Genomic DNA, 20,586 nt, shown 5'->3' on the forward strand with positions numbered 1-20,586 from the left:
TTTTAATCAATCTAGGCATCTAGCTATTTACAAATCAATCTAATCTTATTTTCTTTATTATAATATAATACATATTGTCAGCTCCGGGAAAAATTGTAATATTACCTCGTTTTACTAATAACCTTGATCGGGGAATTTGAATATCATAAATATTTAATATAAATATATAAACAATTTTTATAAATAAATAAATTTTATTACTGACTATAAATTTAATTTAAACTTTAATTACAACACAAAAAACTAGTCACCATAAGTATATATACTTTTTGTGTGCAAAAAATTATTCATAAAAAGCATATATAGTATGTAACTATTATAATCTGGCAATAAAGATGAAAATGAAATATATCTTTTATCCGATTTTAGAATAAGGTAGTACAAGTTACAACGGTATTCAACTGACAATAGAGTATATAGTTTCATCACCTCAGTGTTGTTGCGGACCCGACCCATTAAATTCAATTTCTAGGGTTTCAATTTGTAAAGCAATTAGCTTCAGTTATTACAATCGGGCGCTTTTTGCCCCGAATTGAGCCCTAATTCAGCTTCAATTCGGGTCCAAATGGGTCGCTCTCGTGCAATTCCCAACCCGGCCGACGATGATCCCAGCCAAAGGTATAAAGTTTCAATTTTTACATTATATATGAACACACACAGTAATTATATAGATGCACATGTCTTGTTTTATATGTTTATGTTCCTACGTGTGTATAAATTGAGCTTATATTGTACTTATTTTAATTAAAAAGTTTGGTTTGATACATATGAACTTGAACTTCAAGAAGTGTATCTTATTTTTTGCCTATGTGTTCTTGAGTTAATTTTGTATAAAAAAGCGTTTTATGTATCTAGTGGCATGTATCTATATGCTTTTCGTGACAAAGTTATACAAGTTCATATTTTTCTACTTTTAATATGTTATGTTGGTGCATATTTTGTGTTTAGGGGAAATTTTATTTCGATTTGCCTACAAACACTGGTGTTTTAAATGTTAAAGCTTGTGTGTCTTTACTTATTCTTTACAAAATTATGCATTGCTGAACATGATAAACTATATTAAAATTTTCCTCAGAGCTGTTAATATTCTTTGAATCCTGATTAGATTTTCGTCTTTTATTTTCAGTCGATCAAAGAGAAAGCGAACTGCTTCAAATGTGGAGAATTTAGAGTCTGCCGCAACAGGTATTCTGTCAATGAATTGTGTTTAAGTTAATTAACACAAATTTTAAAGATATGGGGGAATATGTATTGTTTGTTCCTTTTTAGGAAATATGTTTAGAATAGGGGTGTGGGCCGTCCAATTAGGATTTTTTTACTGCGTATTAAGCTAATAAGCTTTAGTTGTAAAACAAAGAATTCAGAACTAAATTAAGGCTTTATAGTAACAGCTTATAATTTTAGGAGTTGGTTACTTGATAACAATTGTCTGCTGTTCCTTTGTGCCATCTATAATTTTATCACTTGTAGTTTATATACTATCTCTGTTTTTTGGATTGTAATAGGTCAAGGGACAATTGAAGGGAAAAAAGCATTATACCATTGCAACTATTGTAACAAAGATATCTCAGGAAAAATTCGCATCAAGTGTGCAATGTGTTCCGATTTTGATCTTTGTGTGGAATGTTTTTCAGTCGGAGCCGAAGTTTATCCTCATAAAAGCAATCATCCATATAGGGTTATGGTTAGTGTTGTTACAATTTTTTCTCACTCTAAATTATTGCCTGATTTATTGAGGGGACCGTAACTGTTAATGCTCCTACAATGAAATTTTTAACTTAAGTTGTACATACTATAGAGGCACATAAAGGAAACCTTTTTCTTATGTTAAAGTGCATGGGTTATCCCTTAGAATTAGGCATCATCATCAGAAGCACCTGTATTTATGTCTTATAATGTTGGTATTGTTGCACATATTGCATTTACATGGACTCAAAGTTTGGGCATAATTTATTATGATTTTATGTGTATATTCGGCTTGTTATATTTATTTATTTTAATTGTGTGAAATAAATTGCAAAATAATCAATCTTAATTTTGTTTTCTTTGATGTTTATTTTTGATACATATTCCTTCCATCCTGATCCATTCTTGCACAGTTGTTACTAATTAAAAACGACCGGGTGAAAGGCAGAACAATTAATTGAAGTTTAGGAAGATTGACTGGACAACAATCCAGTGAATCTTTCTAAACATCAATTGGTTGTTCCGCCTTTATCCCATCCCACAAGCTGCTTAGAACTTTCTCCTTGTATATTTATTTCTTATCCTTTAAGCGAACAATAAATTAATTCATTGAATGGACAACAAATTTTTTTCTTAAGTTTTTTATAGAACAATAAATTAATCCCTAACAGTTCTTAGGACTTGTCTTCTGTGATTCAAATTGTCAATGAGCATATACCTGTGTTGGCGCGTCTTTACTTGTTCCGGTTAACTTTTATAGTAAAATCCAGTATATAGATTGAAAAGTTAATAGAAGCCCTTCTAATTACCACAACTGGTTACTGGTTATGATTTAAACTTCATTATTCCAGCCTCGTGTTTAAGTCAAGCTTATTGAAAATATATGGCTGTTACTTTTCATATCCTGAGAACATTAGTGAGGCATATGTGGGCTTGTCTTGTGACTAGAATTTTCTTCAAGATATTCCGTTCTCCTGTTTATCATTATTACTCTGCTTCTTGTCCGTCATTCAACAGGATAATTTGTCGTTTCCGCTCATATGCCCTGACTGGAATGCAGACGAGGAAATTTTACTTCTAGAGGTATATTTATATAATTACCTTCTGGTTGAAGTTCTGTAAGTCATAATGGTGGAGTTATCTATTGGCTTATTATGCTAGTTGGTGCATGGAACTTGCTCCTTTTGTGCCTAGGTGGATATAGAGCCTTTCGTGTTTATTACTTTTAAGAATATATTAGAGAAAAAGTTTTTGAAAATGGTACACTGCAAAGATTGCTTGTAAACTTTTGCCTTTTTTTGGTAGGGTATTGAAATGTATGGGCTGGGGAACTGGAATGAAGTCGCTGAGCATGTTGGAACGAAAAGTAGATCTCAGTGCATTGACCACTACAATACTATATATATGAACTCGTTGTGCTTCCCTCTTCCGGTATAGATATGTCTTGTTTATTCAGTTCTCTGTTAGTTTAAATTTTTTATGAAACAAATCTGAAAATATGCTATATCTCTTAGGACATGTCTCATGTTATGGGCAAGAATAGAGAAGAACTCCTTGCTATGGCCAGAGAGCAGGGGGAAGTAAAAAAAGGTTAGTTTCCTGGTTAGACATTGGAAATGCCATCACTAGGGGACCCTTTCAATAGGTTGTTATTCGGTAATAATAGCATTATGTGCAATGGCATCATCTTTGCTAGTTTCTAAATCATTTTATTACCTCATCAACTTTGGTGTTATAATGATTGGACAACAGGTCTACAATTTATACCGAGAGGTTTTTGCAAATTGGCAAATTGTGAATGTTACTGCAGTAAAAGTGCAATGCTTAACAGCTCTTTACGATAAGTACTGACTGTAGATGCTTGCGTTGTAAACTGATAAAATCAATTTATATTTCGGGGAACCAGTTTGAAACATTTATATAGGTTATAATATAGTTTTTCATAAAGTTTCTGTCAGTGAGCAGAAGTTTTCTCCTGACCAAGCAAAAGAATTGTAATCGGCTTAATAATTGCTAACATTTTTTGTTTTCTTTAAGAAAATGACGTTTCCTCCATCTGCTGTGTGGCCAATGGATATGTGTTCGCTTTTTGTGTAATGTATGATTATGCCGGTAAACCTGTTACATTTTTTTTACTCTAATTGCTGCAGGACTTCCAGTGCCAATGGAACTTACAGTGAAAGAGGAGTCTTCATATCCTGCAAGAGTGAAGTATAGCTTGAATTTTATCAAATTAGCAGATCTATTGCAACTTTTCATTCAGTTCAATCACTCCTTTTAATATTTCATGGTCAGGATCGAAGATCAAAGCAGAGACGTTCTAGGGAGACCGTTATCTAGCTTAGTTCCTGGTGTGTTGTAATATGTCATTGTCATGTGCTCCTATTCAGTTTAATTATTTCTCATATATACACACACATTCATACTTTAAATTGTATCAACTAATATATGTTCACTTGAAAATCAGAGGTTGGAACTGGTGCTGGGTCCAGCAATGGTAAACCATCCGCAGGGGGGGTTAAAAGGGCATCTAGCATTGTACAGAGTAAAGTTGATTCTGATGGCCCCAAAATAGAAGGTAGTTATTTGTTATGTACCCCATATACAATCTCAATGCAAGTAAGAAATTTACCCTTGGGTTGTCTATGAGTGATTGGAATGAATGAGACTGAGTCGAATAGGTTACTTTGCTGACATCTACACAATATCTGTTCCTATTTTGTTTTAAAATACTAAAGTAAGCTTTAGTTCTTCAGATTTCTAAATAAATGTTCATTTCGTCTCCACTTACACGTATCTAACTTCCTTTGATTTACGTCTCTTCCCTCTTTTTATGATATGTATGCCAAAACGGTAATCAATAAAAAGTATTATAGTGTGTGATGGTATGAACATTGATAAAAATGAGAATAACTCTTTGAAGAGACCGGAAATAAATAAGTCTTGAAGATCTGGACCGTTGCTGAAACAGGATAAGATAAAACTCGCTAACTAAAGGAAGATGACTTCTAATGAAACAAATTTTGTTAGATGACCAGCTCTGTCAGAACCTTGAGGGTTAAGTAGTTGGGAAAATCCCTAAACGGATCTTGTATCAGCCTCACTTTCCCACAATTGAATGCATTTAAGGATAAAAGTGTTTCATCTTAACACATTTACTATGGAGCAAAATTAGTTCGAGGAAACAAGTTGTCCCCATTGATTTGAAAATATGTGGATTACAAGATCTAGTACCTTGTAAGACAATATAATTCTCATAAAGCCTTAGGGTGTTGGGCAATGCCACATTGCAACTAAATAGATCTTATATCATCAACATTTCTTTTTTAAAGTTGGTGGACGCAGATATCTTAGAACTGTAGCCAGTTGAACACAGCATAATGTTTATGACATAGTTGCCAACAGCAGACTGAAGCAACAACCAATTATATTTAGTGAACAGTTTCGGAGAGTTTCTTTGTCCACCATATGATATATGCGCCTGATGGACGGATCAAGCTTCACACATTCTTAATTTGAACCTTTTGACAGGAATATAGGCTGAGTATTAGGCAGCCAATCTTCATCTGGGGGATTTTCTCCAAAACCCAACACGAGGCCTTGAGAAACTTGCATATGTAGAACAATGGATGGATCTTGGAAAGATATAGTTGTTTAATTTTAGGTTTTATGTAACCTTTGGATTATTTTCCCTACATGCTAAATTTTAGTACTATTTCTGATTCTGTGGAGATTGAATTTATTGTAGCATTGTAATTGCTTGATTAGATTGTGTGTAATGTTATATTCTTATGCAGACAGGAGTGTTGGAGAGAAAAAACCTAGGATCTCAGGAGATGAGGGACCTTCTTTGACAGAGTTAAGTGGCTATAATTCTAAAAGGCAGGAGTTTGAGATTGAATATGATAATGATGCTGAACAGCTGCTCGCGGACATGGAATTCAAGGATACCGACAGTGATGCTGAACGTGAAATTAAATTACGGATATTGCGCATATACTCAAAAAGGTACATAGCATTCATATTTTTCTTGAATATACTTTTTACCTCCATACTTCTGCAAAGGATGGTAGGTGTTCCTCTAATAAATGTCCTCAGAGTTGGCCAAGGTGTATGCAAACATTTATTGGCGCTTCTTATAATTGTGCTCTATGTTGACCCTCTAGTGAGATACACTATTACAGCACCTGGAGTACTAAGTAGTTGGGTAATATAGGTGAAGCGGGTGTTTGGGGTTAAAGTCAGCTTACATGGGCTTTAAGCCCATTTCAACTTACAATATTATCATCTTTGGAAAATTTTGTGGAATGGGTTTATCTCTAACTTATTTCCTGATAAGACAAAGTGAGCTTACTCGAACTTATTTTTCCCAGCCCAACTTATCCACATTTTGACTTGTGTGCTTGTTTTTGGTTTTTGTTTTCAAAATTTGTGTTTTTATGTATTTGCAACATTTTATCTGACTTAAAAAGTTTTTTTTTTTTTGGTAATTTGATGAAGAAATATATATAAATGACTTATAAGATATAGATTGCCAAACATTTTGAATAGATTTGAAGTAATAATATACTTATCACTTATATGCCACTTATTTCATTCAAGACAAAAGTGACTTTTTTAAGATACCCTGTTTTCGGTTTTGGTTTTAGGTGTGTGTGTATATATATATTAAGTATCTTTTCAATTTCTTTGATATATTCTTAAGCAATGTTTTTGTTTCAACTCTGAAGACGCAAGTTTTTCCTTTTCTCCCTTCCTTCCATATATAATTCATTTGTCTTCTGGCAGGCTCGATGAGAGGAAACGTCGGAAAGATTTTATACTTGACAGGAATTTACTTTACCCTGATCCTTTTGAGAAGGATCTCACTCCTGAAGAGAAGGAAATTTGTCAGCAATTTAGAGTCTTCATGCGATTTCATATGAAAGAAGAACATGCAGAATTTCTAAAAGTTATGATTGAAGAGCACAGGATTCGGAGAAGAATACAGGATCTTAAGGTTTGATTCATTTCCGAGACTTGGGTTCAATAAGCTTAATTTCTTAACATATCCAGCGGTATATATTCCATCCCTTATCTAAATGAAAATTGTTGACTAGTTTTGGAAAAATATTATCTTACAGATTGTGGGCTAAGAAAATACTCGACACCATTTTAACTGTGTTTGGTGATGTGAAATTCATTTCAATACTTGCTTTCTAAATGACATGAATTGTGTTTTCAATACAATTTCTCGAACTTGGGCTTACATGTGAATCTCATGGTACTGAATTAAATTCAAATCCAAACTTTATTGAAAATAAGCATGTCATTTAAACCAAATTTATCATTTGAAATGAAATCATATTATCCAAACATTCGATGAAAACTTTGATTGTTGTTATATTGATTTAGGGTGTTTGAATTCCCAATGGGCTTTTTTAACATATTACTTTGTGGCTGTGGCTACGGAATGTATTAAAGTTATGATTCCCATTGAAGCCATTTTCTTATATGAAAGAACTTTCATCTGAGATTTGTACTTATTTCTTAACTTGTTCATATAGTCTCATGTCTTTTCTTGAAGCAAGTTCTTCTTGGAAATACACTTCTGAATATATTACACATAGTTCGGCAGGTTGCTCTTTTATACTCCCTCCGTCCCATACTACATTTCCCTATTGACTTTTGACTAGTCAAATTGACTATACTTTGAATGAAATTTATATGTATCATATAATTGGAAAAAATAAAGAAAATTGTGCCATTGGAAAGTACATCTAGTCTATTTTAAAATGTAACTTTTTATTTTCTAAAGTAATTAATAATTTTTTTAATATTTAGTCAAATATTGGTCAATTTGACTTTTAAGATACTGAAAGGGAAATATAATTTGGGACGGAGGGTGTACTAGGCTGGCAGTAATTTTGGTTATATTTGTTAAATGAGTCATGACCTAAAAAATTATTGCACCCCCTTTAACCTATCAGGAGCCTTTTAAAATCAATCTAGATCTTTGTCATGGATTTGGCTCTGAGATAAAACTTAGTTTCTGGTGTTCGCATAGACACTTTAAGAATAATAATATCATGTTATAGTGTATAAAAAAACATAATGAGGGATTTGGGTTTTTTAGGACTGCTCTTGAGAGATTTCAAACAAAAATAAGTCGTTTATCCCTCGTGTAGGGACCAAGTCCACCCGCAGTTAAACCTTTTATAGAGTAAACCCTGGAATCTTAAAGTATATTCGTTTATGGGTAAATGAATATTTATTATTTTGGATGTATTTTATATGAAATTGTTAGAATTATTTTGGTTAAATCGAAATCTGTTTGTGCTTCAGTCTTCAACAATAATAAACTTGTTACTTACACTCGGCAAATTTAAAAAGATTTATTGCTCCCTGTGTACATCTCTCCAACTATTCTAATGAGATTGTTGAAATTATATGACCAGCTATAGACGAAGAAATTATTCAGTCAGTACCGAACAATAGAAATGATGAGAATGATTCTAAACCTGATGACATTAGCGGTATCCCAAATGTCAGGGGGGAAAAAAAAGCAGTACAAGCAATATATGCTTCATATGATTACTTGGTACAATGTGAATACAATATATCTGGAAGGAAGTAGGAGTTGTGTATGCTCATACAAATAGTTATTAAAGAGGTTTATTTTGGATTTGGGGGAAAGTAAAAACCAAGGTTATTACGGCGCCAAGTCGAGCCTCGGCGCCCGGATACCTTGGAATCGACTAGTCGAAAAGACGCCTGACTAGTTGAAAACAGTCGACAAGTCGTGATATATATTAAAGATTATATAATATACTAATATAGATAAAAAGTTAAATGGTTGTGTTGGGGTGAAGTTCAGTTTGGACCTCAACACTTAAATTGGAGACCCGCTTGCCATTGCAGGACTTGGTGCATAGATACTTCGTATGACATTACGGGAAATTGCAGAACTTAGAAATACTATACAAGTCGGAATCACTTTGTTATGCAATTTCTGTAATACTATACAAGCGAGAAATACTTCCTTTTTTCCACTATGTCCTGCAATGGGTGGTCTAACAGGTCTACAATGGAAGCGGTATACACTGAACTTTTGTCTATTGTACATATTATATTCGTATATACATATGAAAGCATTATTATTTAATGTTTATAAAGAAAACATTTGAAGTGCCCATATGAAACATAGTGTTGGAGCCAATTTTCTGTAGTTGTAAATTTAATCCGGCATAATGTCCAAAATATAATGAATCAAGATGCCTTAATAAATGACTCAAAGTATGTACAACTCTTTTTTTATGGGATCGATATGTAAGCAATAAATATAGTCGATAGCAATCATGAATACTTGCGCCATTTGACTGTAGTCTCTTGTTCAGAAGTACAGTTTGCTAATGATTTATGTTTTGCTCTTGTGATCATTTGATATATATCACGATCAATTGATTGGATATGATCAAGGAAGTGTGGTTTAAGCCATATCATATGCTAATATGGTTGAAAGTTGAAAACTTTCTGTAACATTGAACAGTTTGTATAAAACACAAACTTCTGATACTTAAACTCATATTGCCTACCCACGTTCCTGCCCCTGTAATTAATATTTTTTTAAAAAACTTGTTGCAGGAAGCTAGGGCTGCTGGCTGCCGCACATCCGTTGAGGCTGAGAGGTTTATTGAGCAGAAGCGCAAGAGAGAAGCTGAGGAACATGCACGCAAGGCGAAGGAAAACTCTCAAACTGGGCCAAGTGGTAAATTCTTGCAGAGGGCAAATCATCTTAAAGGAGAACTTGACAACAGTCCAAGGGGAGGTCCTCCTGGGTCAGTTTTTGAAGACTGGAATGTCAATGGATTTCCAGGAGCTGATTTACTCTCTGAATCGGTAAGTTAATGCTATACAATTTTCAATCCTAGAAGGTGTCTCCTTGTGTGAATTTTGCTGATTGTCTATTTATGATCAAAGAGCTTTCTTGATTTACTTCGATCTTTTATTAGGCTTCATATAGCTGAATAAAAGTTTTTACCTTCCATTTAAATTGAAGTATAAACTTGACCTTATTGTTGCTTCATAGCTGCAAAATCTCAATTCAAACTGGCATGTGAGTGTGGGCTGTTTCTACTGATACTGCAGCAGGCTGTTTCTTTTAATACTGCAATCTAACCATATGTGATATACTGCTATCTATTGTAGGAGAGACGGTTGTGCAGTGAGATCAGGATCCTCCCAGCACACTATCTAAAGATGCTGGAGACCTTGTCAATAGAGGTAATGAAAGGCAGGCTTTCGCAAAAATCAGATGCACATGTACTATTCGATGTTGATCCGGGCAAGGTGGACAAAGTGTATGATATGCTTATGAGAAAGGGGATTGTGCAACCATGATAACATCTAATCCCAACTTCAATGTTATTGTGATTTTTCATGAAGCTTGCATGTACCACCATGCCTGCAGTTTTATTGCCTAATCGAAGTTACCAAATACAACATTTATTTTACTTTGCAGCAATTAAAATAAGTTACACCTAGTGTATGATAGTTAAAATTCAGATGATAGGATTTGTTGTATGTTATACATTACACTTGACAGTGTCAATCATTAATGATGAAATAGTAAAGAGACGTTTTTGTAATTTGGTATCATTCTTTTTTTTACCTCTACCTTTTCAAATAACATAATGATATTAACAATGCTGTTAAAAGGTTAATTAGAGAAAATTTGTTCTCATTATATTATTGTCTTCTCATAATACAGTCTAGTATTAAAGAAAAGGATGATATACTTTTTCCTATATTTAGAATAAAATATAAATGAATATTATTTCTTGGTAATAAAATAAAATGATAGTAAATAGAATAATGCTACCTTCTTTGACTTTGGGTATCATTTCAAAGAGAAAGAGAGAAAAATTAATAAAACTAGTATAATTAGCTTACTTTGAAAAAATAATATTATGAATAGTTAGTAGAAAGAAAAGGACCAGAGTGTAGAGTTGATGAGTTTAATTAGATAATTTACTGTGGAGGTAAATAGGGTTAGCAGAATTGAATTAAAATACGAGTATTTATAAATACAAAAGCAAGAGGTGGGAGAAAAAGAATAAAAGAAAATGCCTAGTACAAGTACAACACACACTTTGTAACACTACTCATACACCACTACTTGAACACTCGTCACTTTGAGAGCGGGCCCTACCTTTGTCTCCCGCCGGACCCACCACCACCGCCAATCCCTCCACCACCACCGCCGCCCACTCCCATCCCCATCTGATGATACCCTCCTGAACCATACACCTGTCCCTGATTACTATTCCCCCCACCACCATTATACTGCTGATACTGCCCCGCACCACCACCGCCGCCGCCGCCCTGGTGGGCCCAGCTCTGGACCCCACCACCCCCACCCCCACCCTCATCTCTCCCTCCCCCACCGGTTCTCTCTCCCTCCATCTCTCTATACTTGGCGAGATAAACTTTGAGAGGCTCCACGTACTCCTCGAACCCTAGCGTCGTCATCGCCCACAGCAAATCGTCGCCGTTGATCGTCTTCCTCTTCTCTCTCTGACACTTGTCCGACGCCTCTCCGGTCACGAAGCTGATGAACTCCGACACACACTCCTGCACCGTCTCCTTCGCGTCCTTCGATATCTTCGCGTTCGCCGGCAACGCCTTCTTCATGATCCTGCTGACGTTGGCGATCGGGAGGAACCTGTCCTGCTCACGCGCCGACAACTCGCCGCCGTTGTGGCCGCCCGATTCGTTGTCCGAGTCTGCCATAATTTGGCGGGAAGAATCGTATTATATGTATTGTGTAATATGCGTCTGCGTTTTGAGGGGAGGAGATGGGGATGGATTGTGTGTGAGTTTGGGGTTTGGGAGGGGAGGATTTTATTCTTAATCCGTGGCGACACGTGGAGTGATTTAGAGCCGTTTGTTTTGATGATAAGTGTTACTTACGTGGGAGTTTGGTGGTCGTTGGATGGTTGAGTGGGGATAGAATAAAATGGATGGTTGGGATTTTAAGTGGAGAGTTTACAGCACATTTTTAAATTTTCCTTTAATTTTCGAAAATAATATTACTGGTTTATTGATTATATTTTATTTGACAGCAATTTTAAATTCTTCAGAATTTTTTTCTACAAATCATGAATTTATAGGTCCAATTAGTTTCCATTTTTACATAAGTGAAGATCGATGAGGTAAAGTCAAAGAAGAGGGTATGTTAAAGCCTACAAGTCAAATGATGCTATCTTCGACTTCAATTTTCAGCTTCTAAAGGTAATAGTTACATGGGGTGTGACGCTGCGGACTCAGTAGGAGAGGCTTTTTCGAGGTTAATAACAAAGGCGTCGGACTTAAATGTTTTAAGCGGCATTGCACTTCCTCGCTGTGAAGTGCCAATCTCACATTTACAGTTTGCGGATGATGTTGTTATGTTTCTTGAAGCTGATAAAAATTCGATAGTGGGTGTCAAACGAGTACTGCAATGTTTCCAAATAGTCTCTGGTCTTAAGATCAATTTTGCGAAAAGCTGTTTGTATGGGTATTCTCTTGATGAAGACATAGTCAAATCATGGGCAAACATTTTGGGTTGTAGTGTGGGCAGAGGCGCTATGTCTTACCTGGGTGCTACGTTAGGGTCGTCTCCAAGTAATCTTCGCTTCTGGGATCCCTTGATTAGGAAAATAAAAGCAAAAATTGAGTCTCTGGATGCTACGTCTATCTCTATTGCAGGAAGGGTCATTATTTTACAATCGGTCATGGACAACATTCCATCTTACTGGTTAAATTTGTTCAAAATCCCGGAAGGAATTGTAAAGCAGGTGGAGCTGATAAGAAGACGGTTCTTGTGGGGTTATAAGCAGGACTCTAAACGTAAAATTCATCTGCTAGCCTGGCATAAAATTTGCTTGCCTAAATCTAAGGGAGGCCTGGGTATTGGCTCCATGAGAATCAGGAACATGGTCATGCTATCAAGATGGTGGGGGAAAGCTTATAGTCAGAGGGGCCGGGGCTGGAATAAGTTATTGTCTAATCGCTATGGCCCTGGCTGGAATTATGATCTGAATCTAGTAAATGTTAATCGGTGCTCTCCAATTGTTAAAGGCATTGTAAGTGTTAAATCAAGTCCGATTGTTTCCTCAGTTCTCAATTCCTCAAAATTTTGTTGGCAAGTCTTCAGCGGTGACAAGGTTATGTTCTGGGAAGATTGGTGGATAAATGACAGGGCATTTAAGGTTAAATTTCCATCTCTTTACGCCATCTCGACAACCCATCACATGTCAGTTAAAGATTTTCTCTCTCTTTGGAAGAGTAATGGCTCGGAAGCAGCTTTGTGGGTGAACACTCCCAATTCAGAGCAGCAGGCTGAGATCATTGGCCTATACAATTTGATAGATCCAGTCCGGCTAAGGGAGGGAGAAGACAGAATGAAATGGATACTGGAAGAAGGAGATGCGTCCACAAAGCGTGTTCGCCATCTCATGGAAAAATTATCAAATCCAGATTTATTTAATGACACCTCTGTGGACAAAGATTGGCTCTATATCTGGAAGATAATTGTACCTCCAAAAATCACCATTTTTCTTTGGAAATTAGTATGGCAGATTCTCCCAACACGTGTTTTTCTTGCTAAACGTATTCAAAGTGTACCGCAACTCTGTCCTTGGTGCAGCATTGTCCCGGAAACTCAAAGTCATTTGTTATGGGAGTGCCAACCGGCGCAGTGGGTTTGGTCTTTTGTCAGTTCATGGTGGAGTGTGAAATTACCCCCCTTGAGCTTATGTGATTTTCCCTTGATGAGGCTGCTGACAATGGTCCACAAGCGACAGTTTCGCCGAGTATGGCACCTAGTGATCACAGCTGCAGCATGGTCAATCTGGTTAGCCCGAAACGAATTGATTTTCCGTAATACAAGGATAAAAAAATCCGAGCTTGAGGAAATCATCTTGTACAGGGTTTCTAACTGGGGTGATGCTCTGAAAATTCTCAAATTTGGTAACACTCCGATTTGGCGAGTAAACCCTCAGGGTGCTTTGGCAGTCCATTTTCATAATCTCTCGCGTAAATACTGGGAGTGTCTCCGATTTTCTTTTGATTTAATCTGTGAGGTACATGGTTTATTTTCAGCACATGGTTCTGGAATGGGGGGCATTGGAGGTGCTATTAAAGATGCTGGTGGAACAACTATTTATGCTTTCTCTGGACCTACTTTTCCCCATACTAGACTCGAAATAGAAATTATTGCTATTCTCCATCTGGTACTTTGGGTAGTGTCCAATAATTGGCAGTCTCGGAGAAGTGTAATTTGCTCGGACTCAGTCAGAGCAGTTAATATAGTTAATCATGGAGTGCACTGGGATTTTCCGCATTTATCACTACCAGCCACTGCTCAGAAGCATTTAAATTCTACCATTTTTATTCAATTTGTCCCAGAAGAACTGAATTCTAATGCTGTGTCCTTGGCAAGCTCAGGAATATTCAGGCCTGCTTTGACTGAATTTTGGGCCCCCAAATGCCCAACTTAGCTCTATTTCGGGTTCATTTCTTTTGGCGCTCCTTTTGTATAATATGGTTTGATAGACATGCTCAGCTTCAGCAGACCATGCTCTGCTGGGTACGTTGCATGTGATCTTGCCTGCACTGGAGATTGCAAAATCATGGATGGAACGGAAGCCGGAGTTTATGACCATTGAGCAGGTGCTGCTCCTCATGGGTTATGGTGTTTGAGTCATTGATCCCCCTGTTTTGTCCCAGTGTTTGTCTAAGTTTGTTTAGGTTTTAGTTTTTAGCTCTAAGCTTCTAAGTTGGTGTTAGGTTTCTCTTTTGTTAGAAACTAGAAATTCTGGGACATAGTCTGCTGATTCCAGGGGTTGTATGTTTCTTTCAGGGGTTGTATGTCTGTTTTCCTTTTTAATGAATTTTGCTTGCGTTTCAAAAAAACTTTTTCTCCTCCGTGAATGTGCAGATCAGAATGAAACAATATTGCCGTCACATAAGACACTAGGAGGTTCAGGGTCTGACCAACAAGTTCAAAGAGGATGACAACGTTGGCAATATCCGCTTCCGACTTTTTTTTGGATGATAAATCGGCCGGTTTCATTTTCTCGAAAATGAGAATGCTAATTTTTTGTTTCACGATTTTTATTTATTTTTCAAATAATCTAATCACTTATAAATTTTAATTACTTTTTATTTTTAGTCCATTTTTTTCGTTCAAGCTAGAAACACATTTTCTAAATTTACCCAAACGACACGTATCTGTGAATATTTTTTGAAAACAAACTCTAATTTATTATATAAAAATGTAACTCGGTGATTGTATTAAACTAATAATCTAAAGATATATTTTCTATTTTTAAGCTATTCAATTTGAATTTAATAATTACAATTATAATTATGGTTGAAAGATCTAGTGAATTTAATTGAGATTATCTAAAATGTATTAAAATAAAATGATATTGTAATGTTGATGATTTTTTTGAAATTTTACAAAATAAATTGTGAGATTCTTTAGTGTACTTTATTTTCTAGAATTCCCTTCATTTCAAAAAAAAAAAACTCTTAAGAACTCTTTATCAAACTCTAGGATAATTTATCACAAATCCGCCAATTATTCCGCTTAAAATCAAAATCAACTATAATTAATGAAAAATATATAAATAATTATAAACTTATTAAAACGTATACTACAACAAATTGAGTTATTTACGACGGAAATTAACCCTAATTCGGTCGTAAGTTTATTTAAATATATTATTCTACTACGGACAAGTCAAAAGTCGGTAGATGAATTTACAACGGATAGAACTCATTGCATCATAAATTTATTTAAATATATTATTTTACAACGAACAAGTAACACGGATTGAAATAAATAAATTTACGACGGATGAAGTTCAAAGACGGAAAACAACTTTCCGTCGTGATTTGACGCAATCGTAAGTTATCCGTCGTAAATATCTCGTTTGTTGCGGTGGCAGAGCGAATATTACAACATGTAAGATTAGAGTTTTTAAGAATGTTCGGGTACCTTTCGATAATTTATTGCTTGAGGGCGCAATGACATTAATACGAATTCATATCGTTGAAATCAAAATTTAGAATGTTTTAGAAATTTCAGTTTCTGTGTATATATTAAAATTTACAATGTTAACGGATATATATTACATCTTTATAATAATGTAAACCTCCATAATAATATAAAATTTATAAGAGTATTTTAATATTAATTATAAAATTTTACTTTGTTATGAAGCTTTTTAAATTTCAAGTAAAGTCCAATTTTAGAAACTAATGAATCTTTTTTTTATAAAAAAAACTAATGAATCTTGCGTTTATTATAATCTTGCCCCCATTTATATCTTACTCATATTTTGCTAAAATAAATTCATTTCGTACATCTTCTAATAAATTTTAACAAATATATATAATAATTTTGAAAATTTTACAATTATATTAATAACATCTACTTATGTACTGCGCCCAATAACTGAAGTCGTATATCTATTTTGATCGGCCGAAATAAAAAACCCCGATCAATTTGAAGAAAAAGTTGATAAATATAAATAAAAAACCATGCTCCTAACATATTTATCAGATTATATAGCATAATCACGAATATAAAATGAAAACGATATTTGTATAATTATCTTACATCAACAATATTATTAGTGAATATCATCGACCAGTCAAGCCTAACCTTGTTTGTACTCCATACTCAGAGCTAGCTCTGAACAGCACATAAGGATAAAAATGGATACTCAAGCTTGGGAAGAACTTTCATATTTCTTACCTATGCTTCAATTTCAAATCTCGAACACTTGATGATTCCCATAGAGATATCAATTTCAATCAAGTTTTCTTCATTAATTTCTGCTAAGAGTTCCATAAGGCCATGCTGCTTGAATAATATGGCTTCTGCCGAAAAACTTTGTAGCTTGAATTTAGGACTAACGTATAAGCCACTTGGTAGAGCTATTTCAATCAAACTCTCCTCATCAGATATCGAACCATCTGAGAATTCTTGGCTGCTCCAAGAGCTGCCCTCCGAAGATAACTCTTCGCTCTCCAAATAAGAATCTGACGACCTAAGACTTTCATGCACTGCATTTTCTTCTTCAAGAGATTCTTGCTTGTTTTGCAGTGACATTATTGTGGATACTGCTTCATCCCCGGCTTTAAGTTTATCCTTAACTTCGATGTCCTCCTCGGAGTGAAACACAACCTCATGATTTTCCACTGTTTCCTCCACAACTCTATTTTTGTTCGATGAAGTTGAGAAGATATTAGTAGACAAAATCAGCAGACAAGTGAAAAAAAGAAATGACATTATATAACAGAACAAGCTGACAAAGGTGAGAACAACGGCAACAGCAGCAACGCATGGTGCTGATTGTTTTATGAAAGAACACATGTTTACATGAGCTTTTAGACAACAATTAATTATGTATTTGAAAGGAAGTTAGTAGAAGATGGAAAGAAATTTAAAGAAGTGGAAAATAGATGATTGAAAAACGAAGGAAAATAAGGAGTTTCCTTTCAAAATCAAGATCTTCAGCATTAATATAAATTAATTGTTATTTAGAACCTCTGAGAATGTGGAACTAGTCACAGGTGGTTAGTAAAATGTAGTTGTTGAAAATATATCAACAATTAATCCAACCTATGATAGAAGAAAGCCTCTGAGTGGTTTGGAAAAATCAAAGTAGTAAGAGATTTGAAAAAAAATGGAAGAAACTGAAGAAAATAGCTAGGGTTCTTGATTTTTTTGCAGATGAAATGCTAATGGAGTTGAAGTTGCAATGGATTATATTTTCATTTTAACACTAACCAAATACTGAATACACACTTCCCCATCCACCTTCTTAAAAAAATGGGTGTTATATATTAAACAACAAAGGTGGTTTTACTTTTACCCTAGAGCTGATTCTCTAGAAAACCCTAAAAAACCCACTGGTTTACCCTATCTCAGATTACATCAAAACATAGAAACTAGAGAAGCCATGTGCAAATCTCTAAGCTCAACACATGGCACTTTCCACCCAATTTTCAAACATCACATACTACAAAACAGAAACAACTTTAATATTTTGTAAAGCCAAACAGATTTTCCTGTCAAACATTTCCTCCTTGCAACCTCAAAAGGAAGTTCAGATTTGCAGGCACTTAGGTTTTCTTTGCAAAAACATTAATTTTCATCTTCCTTAAATTTGATACATATCGATCATCACAAATTCATAAAAATTCCAGGATTGCAGCATTACGTCTACGTAAAGAATAGCTAAAGAATTTTACTTATAATCTTCTGCGTTTCTTTTTATATCGTGTCCTGAATGATGGTATTATGCATGCTTAATTAATGTAGTCTCATTAACCATCAATATGTGTCTACCTTGATCTATGCTGGTTTAGTCCTATACCGATTATTGGTTGTGCATACTAATTCTTTTTTTGCATCTATGTAATATATAAACAAATAAAATTCTTCATAATTTTGGCTTAATTTACAACATTAATTCACTAGGAGAGACATAGAGTTATCTTCTTGTCTGACTGAGAAGAAAATTCCGAGGCTCTGGGTCAGAGAAACACAAGTAGAGCAAATTGTAGAACTAGCTTTCCTCTTAAGGTAACTAAGTGTGTTCGTAGATTGTTTATTCTTAGATCACTCAACTTAAATTACACAAAATCAGAAATGCTGCAGTGAGATAAAGTATACTAAAATCTGCTACCGCAAAACAAAAACGAAGGAGACACAAGAAGAAGCTTCCCACAGTCCAAACATGCCTATTTTTGGTTCTTTTAAGAATGCATACTCAAATGTGGGCAATTAACAAAGGGGTTTATGGTGCCACCTGTTGGCCAGTTGGTGGTGCTACCTTTCACGAATTCAGAGGGAAGGTTGCATAAAATCCTCAATTACATAACACTTCTGCTCAAAGTTTAGACTACAAAACCTTGGATACGACCTTAATTTTTATGTGTTAGTATTACTTAATGCAAATCATGTGTAGGTAATCGAGGATTTTGTATGGGGCAAAGGAATGAGATCAAGAAACAGAGTGGATTTTGCAAGGCAGCATACTTAACTTATGTTTTAACTGCGATAATCGATTAATGGGAGGGGACCATCTAGTTTACTTGTGTGAATGTGGATTTTTGTTGAGTAGGAGTTTCCTTGGATCAAGAACAAAGATATAGATAGACCTCAGGACAAAATTAACATTTACTTGGGTGGTCACCACTCTACTGGTGGTCACTAGTCTACGGCCTATTGGTGCCTAGTGTATTGAAACTCTCTCTTTTCTAAGTTCTAAGTGTGTTTAATAAACTGTAAACAAATGTCATTTTACATGAAATAGGTTCGAAAGATCAGTATTCCCTAACTAGCAGTAAATAGGTTCACTAATTTCGTGTGCATTCTTTTATTGACAGTGGTAAGTTTCATACCTAATCTCAATCCAGTAAATTAATGTTCTTGTTTTGTAAATCATGTCAAAGTGAGTGACTTCTGCTGTTCTGTTTATCTCGTGTCTGTTAAGAACTCCGTCTATAAGGAATTAGAAACTGGTAGGAGATCCTCGCAAGAGTCTAAATAATGCAATTGTAGGGATTTTTCATGATAAACCTTGCACCTATTATAGGAACACATCCTCTGCAAAAATGGATGGATTGATTCTCATGTATCACTAGGAATGGCATGCAAGACCTGGAATTTTGTGCGCAGAATGAAGCCATCTCGAATCTTTTTTTTTACTTGACTTTCTCCTTTCTTGAATCCACAGGATTTAAGATGAATTTTGCTGTTAAATTTGGTGGGAGTTCTGTTATTGCAAATTGCAATCAGACCTAACAAGAATATAATCATCCTCTGCAGGATTTGAACCTACAAAAATAGGTTTTGGAGATCCACGCTCTACCGAACTGAACGAGTGCTTTCTTATCACAGTAGATATACTGTAAAAAAAAAGGTCCTTTTTGAACTTAAGATCTTAAAATGAAAAAGATTCTGTATGCCCAATTTGATTAATCTCATGGATCTTGCTTGCCATTTGTTTCTTCTTTTAGAATTGGTCTTTTTTAATTATAAGAAATCATCATCTGGATGCGGACTTGTGAGCAAAAAGGGTCATAAAGAATTAGTCCTTTGAATAACAGAGGCTTCCAGATAGAAAAGATTTGATTGTTCAAGTTGTATGCCATTAATAATTATTTACGAAACGGACCACTTAAATTAGCAATATATAAGGTCGAACACAGCATAAAAAGTAGGGTTTGTGAAGGATTTCAGCTCTGTCCTTGTATTTCTTGAAGCAGCTGTTTCTGGGGTGAACTCGTGGCCTTAAAAATGACAAGTAAACATTTGACCATCGCTAAAATAGCTATATCAGCGGACCTAATTTCCACCGGTTAACCTGTTTAGAATGGTGAGACCTTCCTCATTCTGCAGACAGCTCTAGAACATGTCATAGTTGCAGTGTCATTTTAACCTTAAAATGGTAAACTTTCGAAACAAAATAGTAATTTATACTTGTTTGATCTAATTTTACTTCTCTTCAATTGCAAGTTGCTTCAAACTCAAAATATATTTCATAACTTTGGGAGATGCAAGGATTTTTCATCATTACACTGTTCATACTGAGGATTGCTGTGATTTCCTCACAGCGTAGTATTCATATAAATATATATAGGCGATTTTCATTCCTTCGTGAGCATATCTTGTGTGTAAGAAGTTGTCTGATAGATACTACTGCAGGAAAATGTTCTGCAAAGAGAAGAATACATTTCCCGAGTCTGAATCCTTTCACTAATCAAGAATCATAAGTAACACTCGAACTTGGAAGATACTAAGAAGTAAGGTTCCTGAATTGCCTAAACTTCTGCGGCATACACCTTTAAACCAAC

At 35.1% G+C, this 20,586-nt stretch overlaps 2 protein-coding genes across 2 annotated transcripts; one reads left to right on the forward strand and one right to left on the reverse strand.

Annotated features, from left to right (window-relative positions):
• Positions 1-379: 379 nt before the first annotated feature.
• LOC108227951 (transcriptional adapter ADA2) lies at positions 380-10,313 on the forward strand. The gene is made up of 13 exons (XM_017403359.2): positions 380-618; positions 1,127-1,185; positions 1,506-1,684; positions 2,704-2,769; positions 2,992-3,117; positions 3,201-3,276; positions 3,837-3,897; positions 3,982-4,037; positions 4,154-4,264; positions 5,484-5,694; positions 6,475-6,685; positions 9,310-9,564; positions 9,874-10,313. Exons 1-13 carry the CDS (start codon positions 566-568, stop codon positions 10,063-10,065), a joined length of 1,656 nt encoding a protein of 551 aa, XP_017258848.1. The 5' UTR covers positions 380-565; the 3' UTR covers positions 10,066-10,313.
• A 412-nt stretch (positions 10,314-10,725) lies between these two features.
• LOC108226223 (nuclear transcription factor Y subunit B-3-like) lies at positions 10,726-11,559 on the reverse strand. The gene has a single exon (XM_064079351.1). It carries the CDS (start codon positions 11,455-11,457, stop codon positions 10,873-10,875), a length of 585 nt encoding a protein of 194 aa, XP_063935421.1. The 5' UTR covers positions 11,458-11,559; the 3' UTR covers positions 10,726-10,872.
• Between the last annotated feature and the right edge of the window lie 9,027 nt (positions 11,560-20,586).

The sequence above is a fragment of the Daucus carota genome, chromosome 6, assembly GCF_001625215.2.
Source record: "Daucus carota subsp. sativus chromosome 6, DH1 v3.0, whole genome shotgun sequence".
Taxonomy (NCBI): domain Eukaryota; kingdom Viridiplantae; phylum Streptophyta; class Magnoliopsida; order Apiales; family Apiaceae; genus Daucus; species Daucus carota.